The sequence below is a fragment of the Myodes glareolus genome, chromosome 8, assembly GCF_982192425.1.
Source record: "Myodes glareolus chromosome 8, mMyoGla1.1, whole genome shotgun sequence".
Taxonomy (NCBI): Eukaryota; Metazoa; Chordata; class Mammalia; order Rodentia; family Cricetidae; genus Myodes; species Myodes glareolus.
The window spans coordinates 33,922,734-33,937,730 of record NC_142033.1 but is presented as its reverse complement, the minus strand read 5'-3'; the positions used below and the strand labels follow the sequence as shown (position 1 = coordinate 33,937,730).

General features: G+C 43.9%; 1 protein-coding gene across 1 annotated transcript; it reads right to left on the bottom strand.

Annotated features, from left to right (window-relative positions):
• Window positions 1-1,867: 1,867 nt before the first annotated feature.
• Window positions 1,868-14,458, bottom strand: Sgcb (sarcoglycan beta). Its single transcript, XM_048415087.3, has 6 exons — window positions 14,393-14,458; window positions 10,953-11,162; window positions 8,200-8,385; window positions 7,324-7,515; window positions 6,915-7,046; window positions 1,868-4,530 (listed from the first exon to the last, which is right to left on the bottom strand). The coding sequence occupies exons 1-6, from the start codon at window positions 14,429-14,431 to the stop codon at window positions 4,327-4,329; spliced, it is 963 nt and encodes a 320-aa protein (XP_048271044.1). The 5' UTR covers window positions 14,432-14,458; the 3' UTR covers window positions 1,868-4,326.
• Between the last annotated feature and the right edge of the window lie 539 nt (window positions 14,459-14,997).

Here is a 14,997-nt window from a genome sequence, read left to right as displayed (position 1 = left end):
TTCCCATCTGCCCCTAATCCAGGGTCAGTGCCAATGCCCTCTGTGCGCGTCTTGCACTTTCAAGTCTCACTCAATTCCTATGATCCGAACCCCTCTTTCTTGAGTTAGCCAATATTTTGTCTTTGTTTTCAGCAAATACTGAATGAACGCACAGTACCAGCCAATCTGATAGTATCAACGCCATCACACAGTGTTAGCGTTCTGCTTTGTGTCTTTCAAACAAAAAGCCAAAAGAGGGAAAGAATCTCCCCCACCCATGTTTCACTTAGAACTTAGAACAGGCTTAGTGTTCTGGAGCCTGTCACTGGGTTGTGCTCTTTGCATGAATGAGTGCACAGAATGAAGGGCATTTTTGCTGTAACTTCTAAACGTCTATTTCATAGGAGGTCAATTCTCCCATATCTCAGAGGGCATCTAAATTTAGGTACACAAACTGCAAAGGTGCCCTACCTAGAGTAAGGAGTAATTTATTATATACCCCTTATGCAATACCAGACACCAAGCTCACTTTTCTAGTCATAGTGATATGTGTTTCAACACTAAAGCTGCCACCGTTAACACACAACTGGATGCTAACCTAAAGTAATATTAGCAAAAAATAAATTTATCATAAATGTGCACAATATGCTCATTCCTTTGTAACAGTGAAGGAAGTGATGGGGTTGGAAGAGGGAATGAAAGTAAAAGATTTTTATAATTTGGCCCTTTTCAAGGTAAAGAGATTGATGTATGATTAGATTCACATTGAAAAAAAGAAGACTAGAATAATTTTATTTCCAATGGGTGGTGGTGGCACATGCCTTTAATCCCAGCACTCAGGAGGCAGGGGCAGGCGGATCTCAGTGAGTTTAAGGCCAGCCCGGTCTACAGAGTTCCAGGACAGCCTGGACTGTTACAGAGAAAAACTGTCTCAAAAAACAAACAAACAAACAAAAAGGAAGAAAGGAAAGGATTAATGTTAAGGAACATTATTTATAATACATACAAGTATCTATGTGTGAGGCAAAAGCAAAATCAAAAGCAACCCCTGCCCCAGAAGGAAACAGTGAGAACTGTGGGGAAGGTACAGGTGATTAAGTCTGTAACTAAGACTGTTAAGTCTTTATCTAGACTGATTCAAGTTGAAGTATGAGGAAGCAGTTAGAAATGACTGGGGCATGCGCACATCAGAATGAGACGGAGAAGATGACAGGACAAACTAGAGATGAATTCTTCTGTAAGAAAGTGGGAAAAGAGAATCAAATATGGGGCTCTCCGGGTAACGAGACACGAGGAGGGCAGGACTCTGCCCCAGGCCTACCTCAGGATCCTCAGGAAGTCTCTAACTGCTCTGTCTCCAGTTGATCAAGCCATGTGGGGATTTTAGATCTGTCCCTTGAGGCCCCGCCCACGTGCCCCAGCCCTGCAGCCAGCCCCCACCCTTTCATCTCCCGGCTCTTGCATTAGTGGGTGAATACCCTTTCCTGGACCACTGGGGGGAAGCCTTTTGGAAGGCATAGAAGATGAGACTGTTTCATCCAGAAATGCGCAGGTTTCTAACTCCAGAGCGGCCACATAAACAGATCACAGAGGCCCAGTCTCCAGCTATATTTAGAATCTGTGTTGTGTTAAAGTAGAAGCTCCTTAATAAAGTCATTAAGAAACTGATAGCAAAGTTCACAGAACTGTACTGTAAACAGAGGTCATCAATCTGAAACACAGTATAGGGTTATTTTGGTGTGGCAGGGTTTGTAACCTTTGGTCCTCTTACATCTTTCAAAAGTGTAAGTGACCAGCCAGCCCTTCAGTGGTCTCCTCTTCAAGTTTAACACCATCATTCTAACCCCTCAGAAACACTCGTCAAAACCAGGCAGAAATTCTTCCATCATTAAAACTATCACACGAGGTTTATTTTGCTTCTGTTGCAATGCAAAAAGATTACCAATACAGTATATTTTAAAGGATTGCAGAAGATGGCTGCCAGGTCCTGCTTTGGGTTGTGTATTTTCCTCCCTGTTCACTGGACAGTCTCTAAGGAAACTTATGTTTATTTCTTCTGCTTCTTCGCGTTGAAAACCACCTCTAAAACATTGTCCTTACTCAAAGAAATGTTTGTATGTTTTCTTCTTGCATCTGCTTCCCGTGAGACCACTGCAGCAGGACCTCTCCTTGTAGTCCGTTCAAACAGAAGAAATGAACAGATGAGCAGGCAGCGCCGCCTGGCGGCCAGCGTGAGCAGCGTGGCCTCGCTGTGCACCAAGAGGACTTGGTCTTGCTTGGCTCCTCAGCAGAGCTTCCAGGTTGTGGGTGGGTCCACCTGCCGTGTATCTAAAACGCCGTACCCAGTCTCCACAGAACACCAGGATGCCCTCCCACAGCAAAGAGCTCAATGGAGACATATTGAAACACAAGTGTTTCTCAAGGAAATGCAAAAATACATTTTTGTCATGAATTGTATTTAGTAAATAATACTTAGTAATATAGTGTTCTGTGGTTTTAGTAAAAATACTTATTTAAAGAAATACTCAAAACAAATTTAAAGAGAATACATAACGAATGCACAATTTAAAAATACACTGAGCTGAAAATGAGAACACCAAACATAATTTTTTAGTTATTAAACAATACTTGAATATATCCAGAGGTATAAATCACTCTCTTTCTTTACATCTAAAACCTGCACTTAGTTTCAGGTCTCAATTCAATTCTTACCTCAGCCTGAGTCCACAATCTATAAGGTATTCAGCTTTTCCATTTGACAAAACTGTGACAATATTGAACACACACTGTTTTATATATTGATTTTCTTATCCATGCCATTCTAAGTGACCATGACAGAATGCAAGTGTCAGCCTGTGTAGCTAGGTCCATCATATCTCCCTGCTGTCTACTTTACAGCTATGTGTTCTGGGTCCTCATCCCATGTATCTTGGTAATACCAGAAAATTCCTTTCAGACCAAGTATAAACTACATTAAGAACCAAGTAGCTTGAGGGCTGTAACTAGCTAAAATGAGACAGAGAGACGAGGAGCAGAGATAAAGGTCTTACACCTTAGCTGAAAGCGCCTGCATCACCTCCGGCTGCTGCACCCTTTGTCCTACTGTGTACTTGTTACATCTAAAGGATGGAGCTGGTGTGGGACACTGGAGGAAATGCAGGGGCAGCGGGGCCTGCTGAGGCCTAGTCTCCCCGCTTCCCACTCAGCTTCCTGGGGCTTAAGGGAAAATATATTGACCTCTCTGCAACTCATTCAGGTGCGCCCATATGGCAAGCAGACCAAGCGGATCTGTCTGTTGAAACACAACTTGGAATTGGCTCAAGATAGTTAAAAATCTGACAGTGATTGGTCATGTTTTGCTAATAGGTTAGTATTTTAACTAGAATAGCACACATGTTTGATTTTTACCTATTAGGTAAATAGGAATTAGGCTTTTTCCATCTTCTGAGAGTTTTAAATAATTGAAAATTCAGTGTAGAGTATAAAAGACAGGAACACATTTGGAATCAAGTTCATCTAGTTCAGAAGTGTACTTGACTTCCAATCCCGAGTCCTCCTTTCCTATGCAGTGTGGGGCAGGTTCCACAACTTCTCTGACTTTCGGTTTCTTGATGGGTGAAGCTGGAACTGAAGCACTTACTGAGAGAGGTGCAGTGAGACCTGGAGATTGTGCACACAATGTGCAGGACAGCACTGGGGAAGAAGAGGCCCGGTGGTGACAGCAACAGTCACCGTGAACAGCGAGAACTGGGATTGGGTTTTAATGTTTACACATCTCAGGTTCTTACATGTACCATTATTTCAAGTAAACATTCCATGACAGAGTATTTTCTTTAGTGCAAAGCTAAGGAAACATAGCTTCTTACCAGCTCACATATGGAAGGTTCTTCAGTGACTTGTTTGTGAAAATGTGGCTTTGGGTTAATGCAAAAACATGTGCCTTCCCCCTTAAAAGTCAAGGACAGAGCACAGACAGTGACACTGTGCCCTCCAAACATCTCTCCCCTAATTAAAAATAACCAAAGGCTTACTGACAATTTTACCTCTTCAGTCCTTTGTCCTTTAGTCAAAAGATATTAAAATACTTCCAAGATTACTTTTGATATTATTAATTTCTCATAATTATTTTAGAGAACTGTCACTTTTGTATCAGTGCAACTTAAAGCATATTAGAATTTAGGCACTCAAAAATCCCTTAAATACGGAGAGTACATAATACACACAGTGGTGCTCCCCAGTCAAAATAATTACAGGTTATCGCAAACTCTGTAAAAACATGGTTCCCATGCATTCTTACAAAGAACAGATCAAGTTGAGATCGGAACACACTGACCCGAGGTGGATCTTCTAACGAGTGTTTGCACAAGGGTTGTCTGCCACCTGGCAGCCCATGTTGTGGCCTGTCACTTGTACCTTGAACAGCGTGCCGTCTGCACACATGCAGAGCTTGTAGCGCACCCAGTCGCCACTCCCCGACGGGTCCCCGCTGGAGGAACTGGGCAGGCGCGCTGGGCTGACCATCACGCTTCCATTGAGGATGATGCTGTTTTCCTAGGAGGATGGGAATATGGTTTAGCTACCTCTACAAAATGGACACAGAAGAAAGTTATTAAACTAGACAAAACTTGTGGACTATCAAGGGGAAGGGGAGCAGCAGGAGAGTAAAGTCACCATCAGAACAACCTTGGCCATCGCAAAGCCAAACACACGGAGGATTCAAGAGTGACTGTGAGTCAACAAATATGCAAACACTAGTCAAATCACCTCCCTCGCACAGTGTGACTGATGGGGACAGTCTCGGGTAAATTTCACTTTCTGACTCCAGAGATTTTGTTTTTTTAGTTACTAATGTTGATATGGGGGGGTGTTCTCTTATAGGAAACTAATTTTAGTTAATAGAAATTCAATTAAAGATTAAAACTATATAATTTATTAGACCAGACTTCCAAAGAAACTGAAGGCTTCTTCTTTTAACTCGTAGCTACAGAGTCATTTTATACTGTAGGCTCTTAAGACTCTCTCTCTCTCTCTCTCTCTCTCTCTCTCTCTCTGTGTGTGTGTGTGTGTGTGTGCGTGTGTGCATATGGAGGTCAGAGGTTGAACATGTGTCTGTAAATGGCTCTCCTACTTTATGTGGTGAGGTCTTTCCCTCACTGGAACTGGAGCTCAGCAGGGAGGCAGGGCTGTCTGACCCAGCGGCCTCTGTATCCTGAGAACCAGGAATATGGGCACACGCCACTGCCATCTTATTTGGGTTCTGAAGGCAGGTCCACACTATGGTTTGGAAGCACTTCACCAACTGAGCCATGTCAGCCTCCCGAGACCCTTTCTTTTAGGGATCACTAAGTTTCTACTCCTCTCCCAGCTCCCTTCTTCTCTTCCCTCACATTACAAATAGTTACTAAATACTGCCATGTGCCAGCCTTATCTAGGCAACTGGCGTGTTCTTATAGAGTGCCCTCCAGCTGTAAGCATGAAAGTCGTCCCTTTAGGGAGGGGCTTCAATCAATGGGAGCTGGCAGTAAAACAGCAGGAGGGTACTGCTGGATACAGACCGAATGGCAGCTTTTGTCTGAAATGCTTGGAAGAGAACCATTTCATATTTCTGAGTTTATTTTGTTTTGGCGTATCTGCATAGATTTTACTGGGCAAACATTCAAATTTTCAGAATAAAGCACTCAATATTATTCTGAAATAAAGTTCCAAGTTGTAAAGGATCCATTTCAAATTGTGTTTCCATGCTGCCATCTTGTGGTCATTTAAGTGTTCTTTTTTAAAACTGTAACAGTGTTCAATACATTGTAATATAGGGTGACTAAGTTAACAGTTTGTAGAGGTAAAAATAGTCAGGAGAGACCATTCTGAATGCTCTTAATCTGAGAGGTGGCAGATACCTGAGATGATGTGTATGTTAATTCTCAAATCTGATCATTAGTACATGAATAAAAACATAAATATACCCCATAAATATGTATATTATATGATCATTAAAAATAAAATGTAAAAGTTAGTTTGACAAAATTATTGCTAATGATTAGCTTATATACTTTAAATATAGCTATTGATATCAACTGACTTACAAAGTTAAGTATCTTTTCAATACTAGAAACTAGTATGTACGACTACTTCAGATGATTTTAAGATTTGTCACATGGACAAGGCAGAATAGTGTTTGCATTTTCTGGTGGGCAGATAGAAGATTCAGAAACTTAGGTATATTCTGGACACAAATGGCTCAGACTCACTCCTCCGACCTTTAGTGTCAACTGCCCTTTAAAATAATATAAAAAATACAAACAAGCAGAAGTAAAAATTAAATCATCTGTTATTCTATCACTCTTAGCTAAATATTGTTAACATTTTTCTACATCCTTTCAGATTTTATAAACATGCACATGTTCTGAAAGAAATGAAATATTTTACTAATTACTTTATAACCTTTTATTTTACAATCCATTTGAAACATCTCATCATGACAAAAATAATTTTTAGTAATTATATGTGTGATATTTCATTTGTATTTTAATAAATAAAGCTTGCCTGAGGATCAGAGAGTAAAACGGCCCCACTGGTCAGCCTTACAGACGAGACAGTGGTGACACACACCTTTAATCCCAGAAGCCACACGGGTTGAAATAGAAACCAGGCAGTAGTGGTGCATGCCTTTTATCAGCAATAGAGAGGGATCTAAGATGGGAGGAGACAGCTCTCACACACAGTCTCAGTCTGAGATTCCTGGAGGGAGGATTACCACTTCGGACTGAGGTAGAGGTAAGAGCCAGCGGATGGCTATTTTGCTTTTCTGACCTTCAGGTTGAACTCCAAAATCTGACTCTGGGTTTTTATTATTCATGCTACAATTATATATTATTCAACATGTAATTATAAACTACTCCAAAATAATTTCTTAAATTCATACACAAAGCAATACTCACAGCCTTTAACTCCACATTACCCCCCATGTGAAATTCAATGGTTTTGCCCATGATGAACACGCCTTCATTGCCACGCACAATTGCACGCCCATCAACTTTGATATTTAAATCACTGGTAGCATTGCTGGTAATCTAAAGATGAAAACACATGCTGAAAAGAGTTTGTCAGTTAAGGTGAGAATTATTGTCACAGAGAAGTAAAAGTTCTTGCTATGGGCTATAAAGGGCAGTTTTATAATTGTGGGAGTTAACACAAAGAGAGGACTTACTAGCACTCAGGCGGGCTAAGGGCAGGGCTAGAAGCAGCCCTTGGATGTCTGGAGGCTGTGTTCGCAGGCAGCCTAAACCCTCCCCCAGAGAATAGCTGCAGACAAATTCCCCGCTAGCAATGCTGAAAGAATAACCATACCCTTTCAGTAGACGCTTTCTGAACGTTCAGACTTTTCACTCCGCTGGGCAGCTGGAACTCATGGTTCTCATAGTCCGTGCTGAATAAGATATTTTGTGTCCTTGGGTCAAAAAACTGCATTCCAATGTCACTGGTGATAGATGTTTTGTTCTTTTCTACGCTCAGTTTGGTTGTCCCTTGCTGAAAAACAATCTTCAGAAAAATGCTTTATTGTGAGTATCTTTTCAAAGAATGTACAAACAAAGTTCACGAAGACTATTATTTTTAGAACACTACAAAACAGTAAGGCTAAGAAACAAAAAGGACAGTAAGTGCCAGACTTTAAATTCTTTTAACTGCACCTGTCCATAAGACTGGCTATTGCACCCTCCCTTGCTGTTATAAGACCCACTGCACAAAAACACAGGTCATAGGAACAGGGCTGGGCCCCAGATGGCCACTGCGGAGGTGAGGAAACACCCTGAGGTTCATCTAGTTTAAAGTCTGTGTTTTGGCAGCCACTGGGCCTGTGTGCCACTGGGCAGCATTTCTCTCCCGGATTCCGGGAACCAGGACTTTCTGACCTGGGAAGGTGCTTTTATAATGGCTGTGTCACATGGGAGAGTAAACAGTGACCTACATGCTCTTACACCAACTACATCAGTCAGTGCTTCCTATGGGGAAAAACCATCTAGAACAGTAAGTACCTAACTCTAGTGAAATTGTACAGCTAAATGTTATTGGCCATTGGGTATTTATAGATGTGGATATGCTTGTGCATATAATACATAATTTAAACAAGAAGATAGTATTTCCAGTACTCAACTGTAGGTTTTCATGAGGAATACTGTCTATACCTCTCTACCATCCACACACTTCCTTAGTGGGGAAACTTACTGGCTGGTTGTTGCCAGTGATGACCAGATTTTCATTCCTCCTTCCTCCCACTGTGCTCTTATAAAGCGGGCGGATGACACCCATGTCCGACACTTGCTTGAACCGCAGCAGACCGCTTTCGTGGAACTCCATGCTGTCACAGCCATTTGGCCCGATGCGAATCACAGCCCAGATGACAAGGGTAATCTGAAAGAGAGACACGTTTACTGAGCTGCTCAGATGATGTCAGCTCTGTTTTTCTCTTCTGGTTTATTTTCCTGGACCTGGCCTTTTCACTTCATCCAGAACAGCCAGTCTCTAGGCTGCCCATGTGATGGAACTGGGAACTTTCCTTTCCTCTCCTGCTTTCCCCCACGTGAGATGCCCCAGCTTCCTGTATCTCTACCTTGGAAGTGCTTGCTGTAGAGCTTTCTATTGGCAGCCCAGTGGCTGTTTGGAGCACATATATGGTAAAACACTGTCTGCAATTCCTCACATTTGTGGGATGATCTGGTTAGACATGTTTCTGACCTGAGCTCTGAGCTCTGAAGGCAAAGGCTTTATTACCTTGTTGTTTCTAACGCTCACAACAGGCCCAGGGCCAATTTGCTTTTGGATTCATCTTACACAACATGCTTTTCTCCTCTCTAGGAAGTTTTGAATCTTTTATTTCCAGTTTTCTCAAAACTGGATATAGTGATAGCATGATCTGTCTGTTTCTCTGCCTCTGCTGCCCTCTCTCTTAAAATATATCACACTGAACCCAGAATGGTTTCAATTTTTCTAGAGAATTTTCTTTTCTCTTTTCCTTCTTTCCTTCTCTCCCATCTCTCCCCCATTCTTTCTCTCTCTTCTTTCTCTTGCTCTCCTTCCTTTCCTTTCCTTCCTTCCTTCCTTCCTTCCTTCCTTCCTTCCTTCCTTCCTTCCTTCCTTCCTTCCTTCCTTCTTCCTACCTTTCTCTCTTTCTTTTCTGCAACAAGATTTGTAGCCCTAGCTGTTCTGGAACTCACTGTGTAGAACAGGCAGGCCAGGCCTTGATCTCATGGAGATTTGTCTGCCTCTGCCTCCTGAGTGCTGGGATTAAAGGTATGTACCATGTCACTGGGCTTTGGAGAATTTTGTTAATTCATTTTATTTGATTCCTTTCTCTCTGTTCTCACTTTCCAAATCTCCTTTTATCAGAAAGCTCCCAGGCTGACACTTTGATTTTGTAGAACCCTATGAAAGAGCTTCAGTTTTTCTAATATCTGCCCACTCACCCATGCAGGTTGATATTTACTTTTAAAAAAGATTTGTTTATTTCTATTTCACGTGAATGGCTGTTCTGCTGCATGCATTGTCTGTGTACCACATGCATGCAGTGTCCTCAGAGGCCAGCAGAGGACATCACATCTTCTAGAACTGTACTGTTGTGAGCTGCCATGTGGGTACTAGAAACCAAACCAGGGCCCTGTGCAAGAGCAGCTAGTGCTCTTAACCGCCGACCTGCACCTCCAGCGCGTGTGACCTGTCTTAAGACTCTGAGAAGTTATCTGCCATTTTTCCTCCTCATTTGTCTTCATAATTTATGCCTTAGGATTTCAGCCATTTCTCTCTCCCTTCAAATATATGTATTTTTTCTGACACTGTTACTTTGAAGTTGAATTTTTTAGAGAAGAGGGCAGAAATGTCTTAATTTTACTATCCTTGCCAGAAATCTCCAATAAAGCAAATGCATAAGACACAATAAATTCAGAGTGCACACTCCCAGTGAAGTTATTTCTGGTGCCTTCCTTAAGGCACATGCCAGCTCTTCTCGTGGTGAGGTATAGACACAGATGCTTTGGAAGTACATGGAGTGCAAATGAAGGCTCAAGAGCATGGGAGGCAGTGGAGGAGAATCCGTGGCTCACTCTGGACAGATGGTGCCATTCACTGATGGTGCCACAGGCTCCACTGCTAAAGGCCAGAGTTACAATCTCATATTAAAAAGCCCCCTCCCCAAAACAGTAGCTACGCTGGGAAGGCGCAGGCCAGGGCTCGACCCCTCGGTGAGAATGGGCTTGGCGGAGCCTTCAGATCTCAGCACTGCGGACTGAGGCTACCAGACACAGACTTTCAGGGCCACCAGAGTGCTTATGTTTTAAAATCAACATATAGGAAAAATTGAATGAAGTTGTATTTCTTTAGGAGAGGAAAAAGGCAACGAGGTTGCAGTGAAGTTCTCTTCCTCTAAGTTTACACAGTTGTTAGTAAAGACAACTCCATTAAAGGGATAATCCACCAATATTTTTCTAGATGAGATTAATATATGGATATTATATTATTAAGAGTTTTTTTAAATTTTCTTCACTTAGTTTTGTGGGACTGGAGAGAAGCCTATTACGATTCTTATGTTAAAGCATTAACTAAAGTCCAATAGGAGATAAAACAGTATAGAAAAGCAGAAGACAAGACTGTCCCAGAACACAGTACACAAGCAAAATCCATGATCTCTGATGGGGAAAACCTTGTTAGTCAATTATCTTTAAGAGGTGGAGCCCAGTTAAGGTGTGGTTTTCTGGGACCCCAGGAAAAACCTGTGCACGGGCCAGGTTCTCCCCCCGCCCCCCGCGCCATTCCCACGGGACACTGCTGTGCTTGGATTTCTCGTTTCCTGTTTTGTGAGTTTTCCCCTTATAATAAATAAAAATATAATTGTTGTATCCTTTAGCTAGCCTGGTTATTTCAACAGATCTCACTGGAAAAGATGAAAAATTCCCCAAGGTAACTTAATACTCTGCCCACATACTCACGAGTAGATTGATGACAGCCAGGATAAAGAGGAGGATAATCACACAGATGGCTAAGTTGCCCTTTCTCCCTCTCAACCCTGTTTTATGGAGACGATCTTCATCGATAGGAATGTAGCCAGCTTTAAAGTTGCTGTTGTGTTCTTTGTTAACATTCCTTCGCTCCACAGCCTTCTCCCGCATTGATTTCTTCACTGGCCCATTAGAACTTTGCTAAAACAAAACAAGAGAGAATGGAACACCTACATTCTCTGTTGATGTATTTATTAAATTCAAGCTCACAATTAAAGAAAGCAGAACTGGTTGTTGACAGATGTTCCACGAATACACCGCAAGCCAGGCTGAACCGTAGACGTCAAGGCTGCTGTCACACAGGACGCGCTCCCTCTGCTTTCCGTCATCCTAGTGTCAATGTGGGCACAGCCAGCTTCTGGGCAGAGTTGGCATGTGCACATATTGCAGTGGGTATTCTTGTTTTTACTAAGACTTACTAAATTTTTACTTACATATTTTCATTTATGTGAAAAGAATTTGGAATGGCTGACACAGATTGCTACTTGTAACTCAACCAATTAAAGACTGACTACATTATTCTAGACCATCAATTTTCAAAATGTTCAGGGGCAGTCGCATGAGTATGTATGTTTGGGGGTGCCAACTGAACTCTCTTCAAGGTCTGAAATGTCAGACACATTTTAAAAGTAATAATAATATTTGTTTTCTCTCTGCCACTCTTTTGAATGAATAATGGTGTTTTCAGAGACTAGGTGACCATTTATGACAGCGTGATTGTTCTAAGAGTTAATGAAATGTTTGCTTGGGCATTCCTATGCTTTCACAATTTCTCAGTTTTAATTTCTAATATGGTAAATATCAACAGGTATTTAAGAGTACAAATATAATCTAGGATCAGAAAGCTTGGGAACTTCTGAGCTTGACCACAGCTAAGTGACTTTAAGCAGTCATGTGATAAGAACACAGAAGCAGCAGCAGAAATGGGCGCTGCCCAGCTTCCATATTTTTCAGAGTTCTGAGACAGTTCACATTGCAGGAGGCACATACTAAGAACTGCATGCTTAAACACTATCACAATAAGTAGGAGCATGAGATAGGAGGACATGAGCCTTATCTTAGGTATTACAGACCTGCATTGTGTGTTATATGACACACACTCTGTATGTCCGGGTGCCAAAATCAGTAGTATAGGCAATATGTGCTTCAGAGTTCAAAAGGAGCAGTTGAGACACTTTGGAGTTGTTAGGAAAGTGGGAGGAGCAAATGGGTGAGATCTGGCAACACTGGGAGAAAAGAGGTGGAAAGCGGAGCCAGGCTGAGACAGCTCTTAGCAGGGTAGAGACTCGAGTGTTCAGGAGTCACTGGCAGATGCTGAGCGTAAGACGCATGTTTCCGCATACTCAAGGTTAAATGACACTTGACAGAGATAAGCAGGCTCTTTCAGATAATGCAGGAAAGGAGGTCTGAGGGAATGAGGGAATAAACTGAGGAGGGATAGATACATGAGTGAAGGGGGAAATGAAGTGAGAGATGCGGACAACATAAGCACCACTGTACAGAAGATGGGCTTTATCCTGGGGCGGTGCAGAACTACTGAGGTGCTGTGCTGCTGCTGCTGCCGCCAACGCTGCTGCCGCTGCCGCTGGTGCCCTCCTCTTCCCCCTCCATCCTCATCTTCCTTCTCCCCCTTCCACTCCTCCAATCTTCCTCTTCTTTTGCGTTTCTTTCTTTATTCTTTTATTTAGTGTGTGTGTGTGTGTGTGTGTGTGTGTGTGTGTGTGTGTGTGTTTAGATCAGAGGACAACTTTTGGGAATTGGTCCTCTTATTTCACCATGTGGGTTCTGAGGATTGAACTCAGGAACTTAAGTTGTCAGGCTCCGTGGCTAGCACCTTCCTCCACCAAGCCAACTTGCCAGCCCCTACTGAAGACATTTGCATGGACGTGAAATCATGTCCCATATGAGAAGGGCTGGAGAAGATGCCACCTCATTTCCTTGGCTTTGGAGATGAAGCTGGGGGAGAAGCTTTAAGTGGCAGAACTGCCAGGACCCAGTGACTGACACAAAGTCATCTACCATGACTTCCAAACAGAACAGGTCACATAATTTGTGGGACCCCAAGCACAGAAGCAAGTCCCCCTGTTCAAATATAGAGTTGAGGAAAGCAGGTCATTAAGCCCGAGGCTCTCAGGACCAGACAGTCCTGCTCATGAGGCATTAGGGCAGCCACATGAACAGATGACTGTAGCCTTTTAATGGTCGGCACAGACCCTCAGAGCATCAAGACGCATGCGCACAACAACAGCCCTACCTACCCCAGAGGATGATTTAGCTACGGTGTAAACTAGGAAAAGCCGGGAATGGCTTCAGCCCCACAGTTCACGTTGCCCCCTTTTAGCTTCTGTTGTGACTTTTAGCTTTTGACATTCTGTTGTGACTCTGCACTTGCCTGTCAAACAGCTGACTGTCGACAGCTGACTGTTTGATGTTGTTTGGCCGTTTGACTTTTAGGCACTAGAAAAGAGTTCATGTCTATTTTTTCTACCCCTTAGATGAGTCCTCCGGGAACATATACAACAGATCTCTAAAATGTTAGCCACCTAAGAAAAAATTCCCCAAAGCCAATTAAGTATTGGCAACTCGACTCACTTTTTAAAAAATCAATGATGTTGAAGAATGGGACGTTTAAAGAGAAGCTATCTGACTAGTTATTTTAAAAGGGAAACAACGTTAAAGAAGTGACTAAAAAATCGTTTTGATTATAAAGTGACTCTGGCAGCTACATACATGGGCATGCATTCACACATTTCACACACATACACGTATGCACATGCTAAAGTACATCTTGCTATTTGAGGGGACGCCTTCTAAACTATTCTAGGCTTACAAGGAGGACCAGGAAATATTTGATAATACATTTCTTAAAAGTAATCCTAAGCCCACTGGACACGGGTCAGTTTTATGTTGGTGACTGAATCTCCGAGAAAGCAAAGTGGGAGGGGCAACCTGGGCTGTGTGCACATCGGGCATGGCAGAAACACGATCTGGCCCCAATCCACACCAGGCAACAGCTGACCATGACTTGGCTGCAGTCTCCCAGCCTCAGTAGACGTTATTTTTATCCGCACGGTTGCTGGGTGCGGAGAGAGACGTCCAGGCGCAGGCTGCGCAGGGCAGAGACTGTCACTCCCGCCAAGGGACAGCTGCCCTCACCGGCCTGGAGCTGCTGCTGTCCAGGCTCCCGCCCGGCCTTTAGCCAGCATCTTGGCTGCGGACAGCTCCCGCCGCCCAGCCCCGCCCCGCCCCGCCCCGCCCTGCCACCCCGCCTCGCCGCCCCAGCCCGGCCCTCGGGCCCTCATCCCCGCCCTCCGTGGGGACGACCAGGCCATCCCGCTCCCGAAGCCCTCGGCCTCAGCAGGCTCACAGACCTGCTCAGTTGCCGCCGCCGCAGCCGCCGCTGCCGCCATCTTGACCCGCTGCAGCCCGCGCTTGCGCTCTGGCACGGGGGTGGGGCTCACACCCTCGGTGGCCACGCCCTGCCGCGCCCCTGCCACGCCCCCGAGAGAAATCCAGAGTGGGCCAGGAGTCCAGGGCAGGCTCAGATCCGCGGAGGCGGGTCCCTCGCGACAGGGAGCGGCGGAGGGTTGGACGGGTGTGGCAGGGATCGTACGCACTCTGGGGTGTCCTCAAATTCCTTGGAAAGGACGCCCTCAAAGTCCAAAACACGTCTTTCCCTTCCACACACTTCCCACTGTGGAATACTGTACCATCCCGAGCTGTGACCACTTGAGAGGGCGAGAGTACTCGTGGGCGAAGTTTGGGTGCAGACGAAGGGAACAGAAGTTAGGCAGTTAATTTAAACTAGAAAGACTCCGGGAAGACTGTGGTCAAGTCTGGCACTCTTTCTTTGAGACATTAGAGGCAGGTTGTCTGCCAGTACAATGCTGGAGACGTGATGACCATATTAGGTCCTTAGGGACCTAACTATTTGACACACAGTGAACACCAGGAAGACGTTCGGAGGTGCAGGGAA

Excerpts from the sequence above, each read along its gene's own strand:
- Sgcb (XM_048415087.3), bottom strand. The coding sequence starts at position 14,431 with ATGGCGGCAGCGGCGGCTGCGGCGGCGGCAACTGAGCAG. Across the intron at positions 8,386-10,952 it reads TGGCTGTCATCAATCTACTC|ATTACCCTTGTCATCTGGGC; the intron begins GTGAGTATGTGG and ends TCTCTCTTTCAG. Across the intron at positions 7,516-8,199 it reads TCACTGGCAACAACCAGCCA|ATTGTTTTTCAGCAAGGGAC; the intron begins GTAAGTTTCCCC and ends ATTTTTCTGAAG.